Raw genomic sequence first — 17861 nt, forward strand, 5'->3', positions numbered from 1 at the left:
CCTCTGAAGCCCACGGGAGATGGTAGACACCCGGCAGCACTTCACACTCACTCTGATTAGAAATCATACCACACGAAGGTGAGGAGCAAAGGCAGTGAGAGGTAAGACAGGTTCTCAGGATATCTTGCTCAGCGGGGAATGCAGACAAGCCCTGCAGGAGGATGCAATTCACAAGGGCCAGATAACTGACATGGGTAGAGAAAAGGTGGCACAATAGGATGCTGGGAGATGTAACCAAGATGGAGGAACCAAATATGAAACCCCAGGGATGTGACTCCAAGGCAGTCTCCTTGACAACTCCAGAGGGATACTGGGAGAAAAGGAAACCCTCTGTCATCAGCTTTTATATACCCAGCAGAGGTTTCTGCCCAGTTTCCAGGGAAGCATCAGACACCTCTCTAGTTTACCGAAAGCAGAGTAAATCCCTGAGGCTGTTGTTAGCATGTGCATCCACAGCTCAACTTTCACTAAAGAATTGTGTGAGTTGCCAGTATGTGTGCCTCTTTGCACGCCCAAACCCGTCCCAGCTGTCAGCTTTTCCAGTCCTTGAGACCATGCTTACTGAGTTCACTATTTCCACTGTCTTTTAAAAATTAGGTGGGTGGTTTTGGTTGGGATTAATTACAAATGTGATAAATCCTTCTTTAAAATTAAAATGATATTGAAGTTTATATACAAAGTAAAAATTCTCCCTCCAACCCAACTCTCCAGAGGGAACAAGAGTTAAATTTGGTGTATATTCTTCTAGACTTGCATATGCATATATGAACATATCTGTCTATATATACACACACCACAATACACATACTTAATCTATTTTCTTCTTAGGCAAATAGGATTCTATTATACATATTACCCTACAACTTGCTTGTTTTCTCTTAATGTTTCTTGGGCATTATTCCATGTCTCTACTTATTCCTAAACTTCATTCTTCTAATTGCCTGCACAATGCAATCTATAGCATGAATATATTATAATTGTTCACTGAAAAATACCTATTTCAAATGATATATACAAAAATAAATATGTTGGGCAGTCTATTACAGTAGACTTATTCCTTCAACCACGATGGCTTCCTCTTGTTAACTAATACATTCAAAGCTATTTCCTATGCATCCTTCTCTTTCAAGGAATTCAGAATGTTTTATAATCTTGGTGGGTTTTATGTAAAGTTTATCAGAGACTGAATGTTTGAGCAAGGGAGAAAGAATATTGCTAATGTAAAATGAGTCTAAAATTTTAGCTTTAAATTTGACCTTATCAAGTGCACACATGGTAGGAATCAAAATTCCTTTGATGCAACAGACCAGTGATTGTTCAGGTAGTTCTGTCCCTAAAAATGCTAGAAGTATTTTTCCCTCAGGTACCTCGTGGTTTGAAAGGATTTTTTACTAAACAAAGTAAACATATTAAATAATTCAGTTTCCTGTTCCTATTCATCAACAATACATAAATGCCAATGAGACTTCCTGGTCAACATGAGATGATCAGCCTATCACTTTGATTTGATGGTGTTCTGGCAAAGAAATCTGAGGAGGTTTTAAAGAGGAAATGTATGATTTCCATGAGGATTTTCTTTTTTTGAGGAAGATTAGCCCTGAGCTAACATCTGCTGCCAATCCCCCTTTTTGCTGAGGAAAACTGGCCCTGAGCTAACATCCATACCATCTTCCTCCACTTTATATGTGGGATGCCTGCCACAGAATGGCGTGCCAAGCGGTGCCATGTCTGCACCCAAGATCTGAACCAGTGAATGCCGGGCCACCGAAGTGGAATGTGTGAACTTAACGGCCGCGCCACCGGGCCGGCCCCTAGGCTTTTTCAAATAATGAACACAGATCACACATCTCTGTTACTGCATCTTTGGGTCCCAAAGGGCTTGGATTGGGAGTACCTGTAAAGAAAGTTAAGAGAAGCCAGGCAAGATTTGAGTGGAAGAGGAGATTCTGCCACTGGCCTCATCTCCATGGTATACTCACTAAATTATCAGGAAGTTTTTCACATTTTATGTTACTTTCATATCTTGATCTTCTCCTTCATCTATTAAGTTTCAAACTAAATATAGTCTGTTCCACAACAGTTCATGATCAGTAAATAGGGAAACAAATACTGTGTAACACAGAAGTTTTTCTGGTTCCTAAGCAAGGGGAGACAGAATATGAAGAGTAGAAAAACTCCTTGGCCATTTGAACTCAACTTTTAGAGAAGTCAAAGTGAGTGCCTGAGTCTGGGGCCCCTCTACCATAATTTTAGTCATTCTCTAATTGTCTCAATTTTTCACTCCTACAGACTTCCTCGATCCTTGTGAATCTGTGCTTTGTGAAGCATGTCTATAGGATAAATTTCTAAAAGTGGACTTGCAGATAGGAAACTGCAAACATTAGAACAAACCCCAAGCTCTGGTCACACTTCTGAGTAGCCCTGGCATCACGGTGCTCTCTGTTTCAGAGACGGGCTTTCTCAGTTGTGAACTGCCTATTACATCAGTTCCGATCCTAAAGTGAAAAATATGGCAAATAGTTCCCATCCAAAGTGAAATTCAAAGAGACTTGACTTTAGCCCAAGTATGAAGGCAACAACGAGGAACAAGAGTAAGCAAGTGAAAGGAACAAATTAAAGATAAAGGAAAGGGCCAGCCTGGTGGCGCAGTGGTTAAGTGCGCACGTTCAGCTTTGGCAGCCCAGGGTTCACCAGTTCAGATCCCGGGTGTGGACATGGCACCGCCTGGCAAGCCATGCTGTGGCAGGCGTCCCACGCATAAAGTGGAGGAAGATGGGCATGCATGTTAGCTCAGGGCCAGTCTTCCTCAGCAAAAAGAGGAGGATTGGTAGCAGATGTTAGCTCAGGGCTAATCTTCCTCAAAAAAAAAAAAAAGAAAAAAGACAAAGGCAGGGAATATGGAAAGTGGTCGACCACAGAGCATGGCTTTAAAAATGAACCAGAAAAAACTGAAATCTTCACACCCACAAATGCACTCATTGTCTTTACATCTGTGAATGTGAACATTACAAGACTTTCTAAAATGCTTTCTCCTAACAAGAAATAAAAGTAAAGCTGGTGTCTTAACTGTTTTTCCAGCTTCTAACTGGCTTGATTTTTATAAAAGTTACTTAGTGCTTTACATTGCACAGCACTTTAGCATTTAACATCCATTATCAACCTTCACTGAAACCTTTGAATCACCACTGAGGTTAGCAGAGGGATCCCTGTCCCCATTTGATACACAAGGAAACAGGTCAGAGAGGGTGCCCTTGCCAAGCTGATAGAGCTAAGCAGTAATGGAGCCAACATTCCATAACAGCTTTTACCAACCTGTCTACTTGGTTGAGGGACTAAGTGGTTTTCCCCAACCTGTCTCCCAAGTTCCACGGCACACCCTTCCAACGCCAGGGAACTCAGGTTGAAACATTAAGCTGGAAAATGTAAATAAACACAAGGCACAAGAGTTGCTGCACAGCAATTGAGCTGCCATTTTTCCCCACGTTTACTTGAGTTTCCACTCTTCGTTCAGTGGATAATGGCTCTTCGCTAAACAGTGACTTAAAATAAGGGCGAAAGGAAGGCATATGAAGATGTTGGTCTTCAGTTATTCCAGATGCTCAGATGAAGTTTAAAAGAACAGGTGGCAGTGTCTGTGCATGTGTTCTCCTCAGTTCTACTCAAAAGGTGGTCCTGTTACTGGTTCCTGACAAGATAATCATGGAAACAGAAAATAAAGCATTCAAAAATGTTTATATTTGACAGCCAATTTATGTCTGTTAAAGGGGGGCTTTTATTTTGTATCTTTTTTAAATTTAATTTTTCTAGTAATTCATTTTTATATTTTACCAAAATATCAATCTACAACAAATGCAAATTTAAAGAAACAAAAACTAGTCCTTTGGCGAAAATTTGAGATTCACTGTATTACAGTGTGGGCCTTCAAAGTGACTAAGAGACTCCAAATGTGAGTGGAACTGTACAGATTAGCTTAGTAAAATGACTAAGGCAACTTTTGTGGGCTACCAAGACATCGGAGTTAGAAATGATTTTTTAAATAATTAATTGCAGATTCATACCAATTCTTTTAATTTCCATGGATAGAAAGTTGCAGAACCTTGATCAGAAGGGAAAAAGAGCAAACAAAAACACAAAGGTGTTAGTGCTTTGTGGCTTACAAGCTCCATTTTTCCTTTAAAAGAAAAAAGGTGGAGAAATACAAAGGACTTTTTAAAAGTTACTTCAGTCATCTTATAAATTATTAGAAGGCTATCTTTTAAAAATTGAAAACCTTACTCATCAGTAAACCACTATCAATATATTATTGATAGTGGTACCATTTTGGGCTGATAAGCCCAAATCTCTTATTAAGGGAAGTTTCTCAGGCACATTTTAGGATTGGGCACTATTTCCAAGAAGTTCAAACATGTTAATTGCAAAATGTAATCCATTAACCTCTTAGTATCTTCCCCTTGAGAAAGCAGAGAGCTAATGGAATAAGACAGGATGGAGTCTTGAACTGGAAGAAGCAATCCCAGGTCCCTGGGTGGAGGCCGGAGAATCCCAGGGGCAGGGTGAGGCAGGAGCATGCACTAAGTGTTGTAGCAAGGGGAGTGACGTCATTCAGATGGGAGAACAGACCAAGGGGACCCGAGGAAGCCCTGAAGACAATCTGCTGCCTTCCTCGCCTTCAGCTGGTGCTTTCCGAGGAAGTTCTCAGTGTACCTGTGCAGGTGAGGCTCCGGCATGCACAAAGACAACTGGAGGCGAGTACTGCACTTATTTATACAAGAGCAGCTTTCACAGCTCTGGCAGGGAAGGGAGCTCAGCTCCTTCTGTGGGCATGTACTTCGTTACATTTCAGGGAAGGGATCTCCTTCTCTCCGTGTGAGTGAGTTCTTGCATGAAAGCTGGGTTATAAGAGTGTTTACATATTCTTAAGCAATCTTTTTAACAAACAGTGGAATGAGACGGGTCAATTAAAGCCACAACTCACTTAGGTTGTTAAGAGTTCAGAAAGCGTCTGGAATTTTTAACCATATGCTTTATTTGATGTCAACATCGAAGGAATATTTTAAAAAGCAAATTCAAACCCGTAAGTTAGTAACATTTCAAGTTAACTGCATAAAAAAAAGTATTATTTTACATCTCTCCATATGTATACCCTATAACTGTATGTAAACCGCATTTCAAAGCACTTGTCACTTATAAAGTGAAAGGTTTCAAAATGCTTGGTAAACATTTGCTAATTATTATTTTTTTAAAACAATACTCCTTTGGAAGATTTCTTTTCCTTGTGCTTATAGTTGATCTGCAGACATCTCAAATCAAAGTTTCTGGAAACTTCACTGGAAAAAAAATTCTGAAAACTGTTCTGGAAAAAGTCATAGCAGACAAGGGCTAAGTGCAGACATAAGCAGCTCCATTTTATAAACAAAGTTTCGACCTTCCATTTTATTCCACTGAACCTCTCTGAATGGTCCACGAAGATGATTCCATTTGCTATCTTGTAAAACGTCACTTTTTGGAAGGTCTTTACATTGGTTACGGGGAAACTGAACCATAATCTTGCTGCCACTTTCAGGGCCATTGCGAACTGTGGAACAAAACCAAAATATCAACCCACTCATTTTTCAAACTAGGAAACAAGGGTAGATCCCACTTCATTCTACCATGAATACAAAAACCTTCTCAGTCTACCAACTTGAAAGTTTTTGTTTAAAACTGCTTTTCAGTTACAATATGCTAAAAAAAAAAAAAAAAAATTTACATATTCTAGGCTGGTACAAATATTCATGAATTTCTGTTTGTGCTATAAAAATGAGGCAAGATGAATTCTGGCTTAGGAAAGGCAAATGTCCTATATATTTTCAGAAAATCACCAATTTAGTTTTTCTAAAACATTATTTGATAACCCAGTCATTCACTGAGTTGGTTAATGTACACCTACCGTCCAATGAAACTCAAATGTTCAGAATCAGGATTGAGAGGGATGAAGGAAAGGTTATTTTGCATTAAGAACTGCAGGGCTCAATAAGGCTTTATTACTCAGGATAGGAGAAAAGTGTATTTTGAAATTCTTATCAGTTAAGACCTGGCAATGACCAAGCCTACACATTCACAAGCTGTGATCCTGTGGGGAACAATTTCTAATTACCCAATTTTTCAAGTATTTAGAGCAGGTATTAGAAAAGACCATACTAAAACCATAAGCACTCCAAATATAATTTTTAACTAGATAATATGTGTAAGTGCCTATTAAAGTGCCCTGTTCATAGCAGGTGCTTCATAAGACACCTTTCCTCGCAGCTCCATTCCTTTGCCATCTTTAGGATCAGGTAATATTCTTGCCTATTTGCAGCAGCACTTTTTTAAAAGCACGTATCCCTTAAATGTTCTGATCTGCAGGAGGAACAATGCTGATGGCAGTGTTCAGATGATCTCCTAGGAAAATATGTTGCTAAGCAAAACATTTGTTATAAATACTAGAAAGAGGTAATACTCTGTTGCTCTGAATAACCGCCATGGTCAGATAAATGCTCAGCATACCTACTACATGAACTCACTTATTGTAGAGATAAATTAAAGCTACATGTTAAGGCCAAACTCCCAAAGCTCTCTTCACATTCAAAGAAGCAGAAAGTATTACCTGAAATAGCGTAGTCACCATTCGGGGAGGCCACAGTTATGGCAGAGGCATTGCCAATGCTCTCTATGGGCCCAAGTCCCACATGATTACTGAAGCTAAGTACTTGCCAGCCCATAACCTTGGCTAGCTGCTGAACCGCATGCACCTGATGCTGTGACATCTGTGAATGGAAAAGGAAACTTTGCTGACAATCAGCATGGACTTTTACTTTGCAGTGACTTGACATCATGAATGTAAAGTAAACTTTCGTTGGGTTTTTCACTGTCTGGCACAGGAACCCCATCTTACATTTGAGGAACCCTCCCCTGTGTGAATACTGCCGGGGGGGGAGCAGGACCCCACCTTCCACTACAGAGGCTAAAATAGTCCGATGCTCTCCCTGTCCACTGGCAGCTTGAGCACGGGCATATGACCTAAACTTGGCCAACTGGAAACTCCCACCTGGATCAGTGAACATGGAACAACATTAAAAGCAGCAAGGTGTGCTGAGTATCTTCCAGTGACCCCTTCAAATCCACCCTCCACCCTACTCTGCCCTGGCAGGTTGATCCGTATAGTTACACTAACAGCTTTCTATGTCCTCTGGCTTCAGGTTGGGTTCAGATAATGGGAGCCACCCAGGTAATGGGAGCCATGCCACCGGGGCCAGTAGGACAGCAAGGAGAAGAGTGAGGTCAGGGCATTTATTCCCCTGGTACCCTCCCTGTGAGGTTATCTAGGCTGGTTGTATCCCTGATAAAAGGCTGCTGGTCTTCTCAAGGTGGCCTGTTCTATGTGACTCTCCCTTTAGGTAACCTATAATCTGTCCCTACCCATATCCCTTTGGCTTTGGACTGCTGACTACTAAACCCCTCAGGCCTGGTTACTAGTATCAGCAGGTTACCACACTTTCCCTGTTGGTTCTCCTACACCCACACTTTTGTAAATAGACCCTCCTGAAATTATCCTGCATATGCCACTACTTCATGTTAAGACCCTGACTAACACCCAGGGGCAATTCAGAGTGAAGGCAGCAGTGCCAGGATGGCAACAGTGGCATCCCCCTGGTTGTGGTTCTCACCATCTCACTTCCTTTTATCCCCATCCGTCTGCAAGCCTTGTTCTCTAGACTTCCCATCAATTCTGGGAGCTACTCAATTGCTTTCCAATACAGTGTGTGTTTGTGTGTGTCCTTAAGTCGACCAAAGCCATTTTAGGTGTAATCAACCAAGAGGTGCTATACCTCACAAATGCATTTTATTTACCTGGCATCAAAGCAGGTCAGTATAAAAGATTATCGCCTGTAGGATGGAGACTGTCAGTATTTTTTGTTAATTTTATGTAAAATATAAATATATGTTTTATGTGAAAGATACATTAGCATTTCAAAACCTCCCCTTTCTCCCATAACTCAGTATTTCAGTGGATCATCACAACTCCATGAAGAAGGCAAGAAAAATACTGCTCTTACTTTACAGATGAGGAAAGACAGGTGCAGAAATTTGTCCCATGTCACAAAGCAAGTTTGTGGTGGAGTGAGACTAGAACCCAGCACTTTCCATACTGCCCTTAACAGGAGAAACTCTTTCTTAGGGCTTAAGATGAAAATATTCCATTTACTATGGAGAATGGTCACTACAGTTTTGTATCTGATCTCCCTTTCTCTGGCTTTCTTGGGTTAATACTTGTCCACTTTCGTGTGGTCCTGGAGGGGTTGTAAACATTGGCAAAACGAGAAATAAAAAAAGTTTTCTAGTCTCAGAACTGGTCCTTCATCTGAAACTAAGTGGAAACAAATCTAGGATACTTTCTCGACATTTTCAATTAACCAAGAGATTGCAAAATGTGTACTGGAAAATAAATAAGATGGCAGAAAAAATGGTTTCTTTTTATAATTTACTATATTTTACTTCTTAATGGTCATAAGAGGAAGGGACTCAGGACTTGTGGTCTGCAACTATTACCTGAGACAGCAGGAAATCCTGGAGCTCCTGCTCCTGATGGGACAGTGTAATTACTCTTCCATCTCTGTGTACAACTCGAATCTGCTCAACTCCAATATTCAACTGCAGCTGAATGGACCTTTACAGACAAACATACTTAAAATCAGAAATGTTCAAAATTACCTTATACGATGCCACAAACATTAAAACTTAATATCAAAGAAAAAGAAGGTAACAGAGAGTTTTAATAACCTACACCAACACCCATGACGGAGTAGGATTTTCTTAGGTTCAGCTAAACCGTCAGACTTCCACCAGACTACCACAGGCCACACCGGGCACCAGTCTCCTCAGAAGGACATAGCAGAGGAGCTACAGCCTGCCAGACAGCCAACACCATCTGCTCCTCTTCTATGGTAGTCCTTGCAGCAGGACATGCAGCTGTCTACACAGCAGCAGTGCAGTGAGAGGAGATCCACAGTGGGTATGTGTGGGACGGCTTGACTTAGAAACTGCATTCCTCACAGGAGCCGCATGCTCTTTTAACAACTCTAGAGGCGTGGTTTCCAGGATCCCCAAAAGAGACACTGCCCAGTTTTAGAAGTCCCCCTATCTGGGAAAGCACAAAAGTATCCCTGTCAGGTATTTATAATTCCTCCCAGTCTAGATCCATTTTACTAATTTGGGATCATTTTTGTAATAAGCAATGTCACCTAGTATACTACACAGATGGCATCTTTCCTCACCCAGTTACTAAGGGACCAGAGCTAGAGAGTTCCCTTTTCACACAGAAATGCAGTTTTGTTATCTTTTCACCCTTTCCTGAAATAATCAGCAAACAAGTCAGTGTATGTACACTCTATTTAAACTTGATGTAGGTCAAACAAACTTGTAAAACAGCCAACGAATAACATGCAGATCATGACAGTGTTTCAAACCAATTTACAAATTTTTAGCATATGACATGTACCAGAAACACAAAATCCCCCAAATCAAATAATCTAGATGAACAAATGCAAAAAAAAAAAAGCATTATATCTTTCCACATTTGATAGTACCTATTTTTTCTAACTTTACTTTACAGTAAATATTTAGGAATAAAACACTTTGGCAATTGTCTGTGTAAAATCGTAATTTTGATGAATTAAAGTTTACATATTTCTTTCAAAGAAAAACACAAAATTCAGAAAGCTTAAAGAAAAAAACTTGGGGCCGGCCCGGTGGTGCAGCAGTTAAGTTCGTACATTCCACTTTGGTGGCCAGGGGTTCGCCAGTTCGGATCCCGGGTACAGAGCTATGCCCTGCTTGTGAAGTCATGCTGTAGCAGGCGTCCCACATACAAAATAGAGGAAGATGGGCACCAATGTTAGCTCAGGGACAATCTTCCTCACCAAAAAAAAAAAGAAAGAAAGAAAGAAACTTATAATTTTAATCAAATTTTTAAAATTCTTCTTTAAAACAAGGGTAAGAGGGAAGAGGAATTCTTGTCACAGCAGAGTTGTGGCAACTACTTTGGAAAGCAATCTGGTAACATTAATCAAAATTTAAATGTCCTTATTTTTTGACCCAGTAATTACACTTGTAGGACTTTATCCTGTAGATATACTTGCACTTGTACAAATTATTTTGCTGGCATCCAACTAAAATGTTCATCAATAGAAGGCTGATTAAAAGTCTCGGTACATACAATGGAACACAATAAAGCTGTAAAAAAGAATGAAGTAGATCTGTATGTGCTGATAAGGAACGCTTATTCACCAATACAATACTACCAAGTAACAAAAGCACACAAATTGGGAATGATTGCTAATGGGTACAGGATTTCTTTTTGGGTGATGGAAATGTTCTGGAATTAGATAGCGATGATAGTTATACAACATAGGGAATATACTAGAAACCACTAAACTGTAAACTTTAAAACGGTGAATTTTATGTTATATAAACTATAATTCATTTTTTAAAAGCATGCAATATTGTGTAAAGGAGGCAGGGTGCAGGTAAGATATATATGCTTGTAAATGTATAGATTTTCCTAGAAGGATGTGTAAGAAACAGTTTTCAAGGCTTGCTTCTGGGGTGTTCTAAGAAAGAGAATTACTTCCAACTTTAAACAGCATAAGATGCCCCAGCTACAAAAGATGAGGAAGGGCATTCTACTACTTCTTTCTACTTCCTCTTCCCTCCTGATTCTATCAAGGCTACATCATCTCTAACCTTTCTTCACAGAAGCTTAGAACATTTACACTGAGTCCTGTAACCATAACTCCATAATCCAATAAATTGTTTGGTCTTAGTTCTAGATGCAAACAACTCAATGCTGGTAACTTCTGTTCCCCTCTCCTTTGTGCTCACTCTCTTAACTTTTTATTACAGGAAATTTTAAACGCAAACAAAAGTAGAGTACAACGAAAGCTGATGACCCCATTACACAGCCTAACAGTTAAAAACTCACGCCAAACTTGTTTCATCTATATTCAACACTGACTCTCCCACCACACTCTCAAGTCACTCCAATTAGTTTACATTCATCACCTGACATATCACCCTTTTTTCCTTGTGATGAGAACTTCTAAGATCTACTCTTTTAGAAATTTTCAAATCTACAATAGAGTATTATTAACCATAGTCATCATGCTGTACATTACTTCCCCAGCACTCACTTATAACTGGAAGTTTGTACCTTGAACACCTTCACCCATTTCACCCAGCCCCACCTCTGGCAACCACCAATCTCTTCTTCATATATTAATCTGTAATTTGTGATTGCTCTCCCCTTAGTCTCTCCCACCTAAGATACAAAAAAAGGACATTCATAAACCAACAGAGGACATTCACACAATACAACAGATGCCTGAGAGATCCAAACAGCCATTATCTGAAGGTGGGAGCACTGGACCCCTCCCCTGGGAAGCAGTGGAAGGATGTAAGGAGATCTCCTCTCCCTCCCAAGCAGCAGCGATCTAGGGTGTGAGACCTTGCATGGCAGCCAGTACATAAAACTGAGAGGAGAAGGGAAAAAAGGCAGCCCTCTGAGAAAACACCTGCATTCTCAGAGTTGCCACCCAGCCTGTGGGAATGCTCCACACAGAGGCAGGTAAGCAACTGTGGGGGTGTCTACACCTACCCAGGCAGCCCAAGTGGGCAGACAGTGAGTGCAGAGCAGGGGTGTGCGTGCATGCGAAAGAAAGCGCTCATCCTCCCCATCCTGACTGGCGCACCAGCTCAGCTGGTCAGCCAGAACAGGGGATCCCTGCCAGAGCACCTCCACATACATGTGTAGAGAAGTAGCAACCAGTGGACAAATGCAGATGAGCCCTGTTGGCACAGCTTCCAAGAGACAGGCACATCTGCCAGGGGTCACAGAGTGGTCAGAAAACACAGCTCCTGCCTCCCCCAGTGGTGGCAGGTGGAATCTGCGGCCAGATACTATCATTATGCTATGGGAGAAGTCTACCCCATCAGATAGCATGAAGAGGTATATTAAAACTCCAGACCAGAAGGAAAATGACAAGTACCTAGAAATCAATCCTGAAGGCACAGAGATCTACAATCTAAATGACAGAATTCAAAATAGGTATCATAAAGAAACTCAGTGAGTTACAGGAAAACTCAGAAAGACAGTTCAATGATCTCAGGAATAAAATTAATGAACAGAAGGAATTCTTCAAAAGAGATTGAAACTATAAAAGAAAAAACCAATCAGAAATGTTGGAGATGAAAAAACAATGAAAGAGAAAGAAAAATCTTGGGGGCCAGCCCAGTGGCACAGCGCTTAAGTGCGCATGTTCTGCTTCTCGGTGGCCCGGGGTGTGCCAGTTTGGATCCCAGGTGTGGACATGGCACCACTTGGCAAGCCATGCTGTGGTAGGCATCCCACATATAAAGTAGAGGAAGATGGGCACAGATGTTAGCTCAGAGCCAGTCTTCCTCAGCAAAAAGAGGAGGATTGGCAGCAGTTAGCTCAGGGCTAATCTTCCTCAAAAAAAAAAAAAGAAAAATCTGCAGTCTTTAAAAAACAGATCTGATATTATGGAGGACAGGGTCAGTAGTTTAGAGGACAGAAATACAGAAATGCTGTAGACGGAGGAGGAGAGAAAACTAAGACTAAAAAGAAAGAAGAAATTCTACAAGAAACATCTGACTCAATGAGGAAATGCAACATAAAGATTATAGGTATTTCAGAGGGAGAAAGCAGCGGAGAGCTCGTTCAAAGAAATCATAGCTGAGAACAACCCAAACCTGGGGAAGGAGCTGGAATTACATGTAAACAAAGCTAACAGAACTCCTAATTACGTCAATGTAAAAAGACCTCCAAGCATATATTAGTAAAACTGGCAAAAATAAATAACAAAGAAAAAATATTAAGGACAGCAAGGCAGAAGAAATAACCTACAAAGGAACCCTTATTAGGCTTTCAGTGGATTTCTAAGCAGAAACCTTACGGGCTAGGAGAGAGTGGAATGATATACTAAAAAATTCTGAAAGACAAAAACTTTCAGCCAAGAATACTCTACCCAGCCTTGGATATGATCTGAATTATCCTTCAGATATGATGGAGAAATAAAAACTTTCCCTGATAAACAAAAGCTGAGAGAGTTCATTGCCACAAGCCCTCCCCCGCAAAGATATGATCAAGAAGGCCCTCATACCTGAAAAATAAAGAAAGGAGTTTCAAAGGAAATAAACAGGTAGACAAAATCAGAAAATTGCTGCTCTCTATCAGAACAGGTTAGCAAACAATTATAGCATTAAAGAAAACAGGAAGGAATTCATCAAAAATAACTACAATCACTTCATTTAAATTGCAAGCTCCCAACACAAAATCGAGTAAGTCTGTAACACCAATAACTTAAACAGGGAAGAGCAATGAGACAGAACCTGCTTACACTAAGGTAATAAGAGGCTATCAGAAAACAGACCATCTCATCTATGATGTCTCTTATATAAACCTCACAGTAACCACTAAACAAAAAATCAGAATAGAGACACAAATGTAAAATATAGAGAAAACTGAGAAAACCATCATAGGGAAACACCAAACTGAAGTGGCAGTCGGAGATACACAGCACAGGAAGCAAGGGAAATACAGGACAACCAGAAAATGAGTGATAAAATGGCAGTATTAAGACCTTATATATCAATAATCACTCTAAATGTAGATGGATTGAATTTTCCAGTCAAAAGACAGAGTGGCTCAATGGATTAAAAAACAAGACCCAACAATACGCTGCTTCCAGGAAACACATCTCACCTCTAAAGACAAACATAGGATCAGGGTGAAGGGATGGAAGATGATGCTCCAAGCCAATGTTAAACAAAAGAAGGCAGGTGTTGCCATACGTATATCAGACAAAGCAGACTTCAAGATCAAAAAGGCAATGAGAGACAAAGAGGGGCAGTATATAATGATAAAAGGGACATTCCACCAAGAGGACATACACTTATAAATATATGTGCACCTAATTCAGGAGCACCAAAGTACATAAAACAACTATTAACAGACCTAAAAGGAGAAATTAACAGAAATACAGTAACAGTAGGGGACCTCAATACCCACTTACAATAATAGACAGATCATCTAGACAGAAAGTCAAAAGGAAACAGTGGAATTAAATGAAAAACTAGACCAGATGGACTTAATAGAAATATACAGAACACTCCATCAAAAATCAGCAGAATACACATTCTTCTCAAGTGCACATGGAACATTCTCAAAGATAGACCATATGTTGGGAAACAAGGCAAACCTCAATAAATTTTAAGAAGACTGAAATCATACCAAGGCTCTTTTCTGACCATAATGCTATGAAACTAGAAATCAACTACAAGAAAAAAGCTAGGAAAGTGACAAATATGTGGAGACTAAACAACATGCTACTGAACAACCAATGGACGAATGAAGAAACTAAAGAAGAAATCAAAAAACATCTGGAGACAAATGAAAATGAAAATATACCATACCAACTCACATGGGATGCAGCAAAAGTGGTTCTAAGAGGGAAACTGATAGCAATCCAGGCCCACCTTAACAAATGAGAAAAATCCCAAATAAGTAATCTTAAACTACACCTAAGAGAACTAGAAAAAGAAGAACAAACAAAGCCCAAAGTCAGCAGAATGAGGGAAATAATAAAAATTGGAGTACAAATAAATAAAAATTGAAACCAAAAAACAGTAGAAAGGATCTTTGAGAAGATACAATTGACAAAACTTTAGCCAGATTCACTAAGCAAAAAAGAGAGAAGTCTCAAATAAATAAAATTGAAATGAAAGAGGAGAAATTACAATGGATACCACAGAAATACGAAGGATTATAAGAGAATACTATGAAAAACTATATGCCAACAAATTGGACAATCCAGAAGAAAGGGATAAATTCTTTAACTCATACAACCTCCGAAAACTGAACCAAGAAGAAACAGAGAATTTGAATAGACCAATCACAAGTAAAGAGACTGAAAAAGTAATCAAAACCCTGGAAAAGGCCGGTCCCATGACATAGTGGTTAAGTTTGTATGCTCCGCTTCAGGAGCCCGGGAATCGCAGGTTTGGAGCCCAGGCGCAGACCTACCACCTCTCATCATGCCATGCTGTGGCAGCATCTCACATAAAATAGAGAAAGATTGGCACAGATGTTAGCTCAGTGACAATCTTCCTCAGAAAAAAAAAGCCTCCTCAAAAATAAAAGTCCAGGACCAGAGGGCTTCTCCGGAGAATTCTACAAAACATTCAAAGATTTAGCACCTTTCCTTCTCAAACTATTCCAAAAAATTGAAGAATACGGAGCACTTCCTAACATATTCTATGAGGCCAACATCACCCTGATCACAAAGCCAGACAAGCACAACACAAAGAAGGAAAACTACAGGTGAATATCACTGATGAACATAGATGCAAAAATCCTGAACAAAATATTGGAAAATCAAATATAGCAATATGTTAAAAGAATCATACAGCATGATCAAGTGGGACTTATACCAAGGATGTAGGGATGGTTTAACATCTGCAAATCAATCAATGTGATACACCACATTAACAAAATGAGGAATAAAAATCACATGATCAGCTCAATAGATACTGAGAAAGCATTTGACAGGATCCAACATCCATTTATGATAAAAACTTTCAATAAAATGGGTATAGAAGGAAAGTACCTCAACATAATAATGGCCATATATGACAAACCCAGAGCCAACATTGTACTCAATGGGGAAAAACTGAAAGCCATCCCTCTGAGAACAGGAACAAGACAAGGGTGCCCACTCTTGCCACTCATTCAACACAGTACTGGGGGTTCTGGCCAGAACAATTAGGCAAGAAAAACAAATAAAAGGTATCCCACTGTTTGCAGACGACATGATTTTATATATAAAAAACCTTAAAGAATCCATCAGAAAGCTATTAGAAATAATTAACAACTACAGCAAAGTTGCAGGATACAAAATCAACTTACAAAAATCAGTTGCATTTCTATACTCTAATAACGAATTAACAGAAAGAGAACTCAAGAATACAATCCCATATACAACTGCAACAAAAAGGATAAAATACCTAGGAATAAATTTAACCAAACAGGTGAAAGACCTATACAATGAAAACTATAAGACATTATTGAAAGAAATCAATGATGACAAAGAAATGGAAAGTGATTCCATGCACATGGATTGGAAGAATAAACATAGTTAAAATGTCCATACTACCCAAGCAATCTACAGATTCAATGCAATCCCACTAAGAATCCCAATGACATTCTTCACAGAAATAGACCAAAGAATCCTAAAATTCATATGGGGCAACAAAAGACCCTGAACAGCTAAAGCAATCCTGAGGGGGAAAAAAAAAAAACACAGCTGGAGGTATCACAATCCCTGACTTCAAAATATACTACAACACTATAGTAACCAAAATAGTACAGTACTGGTACAAAAACAGACACACAGATCAATGGAACAGAACTGAAAGCCCAGAAATAAAACCACACATCTATGGACAGCTAATCTTTGACAAAGGAGCTAAGAACATACAATGGAGAAAGGAAAGTCTCTTCAACAAATGGTGTTGGGAAACCTGGACAGCCACATGCAAAAGAATGAAAGCAGACCATTATCTTACATCATACAGAAAACTTAACTGACAATGGATTAAAGACTTGTAGGTAAGACGTGAAACCATAAAACTCCTAGAAGAAAATATAGGCAGTACACTTTTTAACATTGGTCTTAAAGGATCTTTTCAAATACCATGACTACTCGGTCAAGGGAAACAAAAGAAAAAATAAACAAGTGGGACATCATCAGACTAAAGAGCTTCTGCAAGGCAAAGTAAACCAGGATCAAAATGAAAAGACAACCCACCAACAGGGAGAAAATATTTGCAAATCATATATCTGACAAGGGGTTAATCTCCAAAATATATAAAGAACTCACACATCTCAACAACAAAAAAACAAACTGACCAAAAAATGGGCAGAGGATATGAACAGACATTTTTGAAAGAAGATAGATAGACAGCCAACAGGCACATGAAAAGTTGTTCAACATCACTGATTATTAGGGCAAGGGAGATCAAAACTACACTAAGATATCACCTTACACCATTAGAATGGCTGTGATCGCCAAGACAAAAAATATCAAATGTTGGAGAGGATATGGAGAGAAGGGAACCCTCATACACTGCTGGTGGGAATGCAAACTGGTGCAACCACTATGGAAAAGAGTATGGAGATTTCTCAAAAATTTAAAAACAGAAATAGTATATGACCCAGCTATCCCACTCCCGGTATTTATCCAAAGAACTTGAAATCAACAATTCAAAGAGATTTATGCACCCCTATGTTCACTGCAGCATTATTCACAACAGCCAAGACGTGGAGCAACCCAAGTGCCCATCGACTGATGATTGGATAAAGCAACAGCAAAATAAGTCAGACAGAGAAAGACAAACAGCGCATGATTTTACTCATATGTGGAAGATAAACTAACACATGGAAAAAGAGAATAGATTAGTGGTTACCAGAGGGGAAGGGGGTTGGGGTCAAGGGACACATATATATGGTGACTGACAAATAATAATGTACAAATGAAACTTCACAATGTTATAATCTATTATGACCTCAATAAAATAATTTAAAAAATTTAAAAGGACAAGTAATAATACATAAGAATTTTTTTGAATTTAAAATAAATGCATATGTTTTTGGGAAAAAAAAAACAAACACCGAGGCTGTTTTAGGCACCATATGGAGAGTATAGGCTCTAATATAAATGACCCTACTCCGTTCAAATGTCTTAGACTCAGCACAGCCTCAACAG

General features: G+C 39.4%; 1 protein-coding gene across 2 annotated transcripts in view; it reads right to left on the reverse strand.

The window, feature by feature from the left end:
• Positions 1–5005: 5005 nt before the first annotated feature.
• Positions 5006–17861, reverse strand: part of MED17 (mediator complex subunit 17) — a 29126-nt gene continuing 16270 nt past the window's right edge. For both annotated transcript variants that reach the window (XM_001491421.7, XM_014741844.3), the window contains 3 exons: positions 8572–8689; positions 6629–6788; positions 5006–5575 (listed from right to left, as the gene is read on the reverse strand). In XM_001491421.7, coding sequence (XP_001491471.2) covers positions 5364–5575; positions 6629–6788; positions 8572–8689 — 490 coding nt within the window. In that variant the 3' untranslated portion in view covers positions 5006–5363. The remainder of the gene's footprint in view (positions 5576–6628; positions 6789–8571; positions 8690–17861) is intronic.

The sequence above is a fragment of the Equus caballus genome, chromosome 7 (assembly GCF_041296265.1).
Source record: "Equus caballus isolate H_3958 breed thoroughbred chromosome 7, TB-T2T, whole genome shotgun sequence".
Lineage (NCBI taxonomy): Eukaryota > Metazoa > Chordata > Mammalia > Perissodactyla > Equidae > Equus > Equus caballus.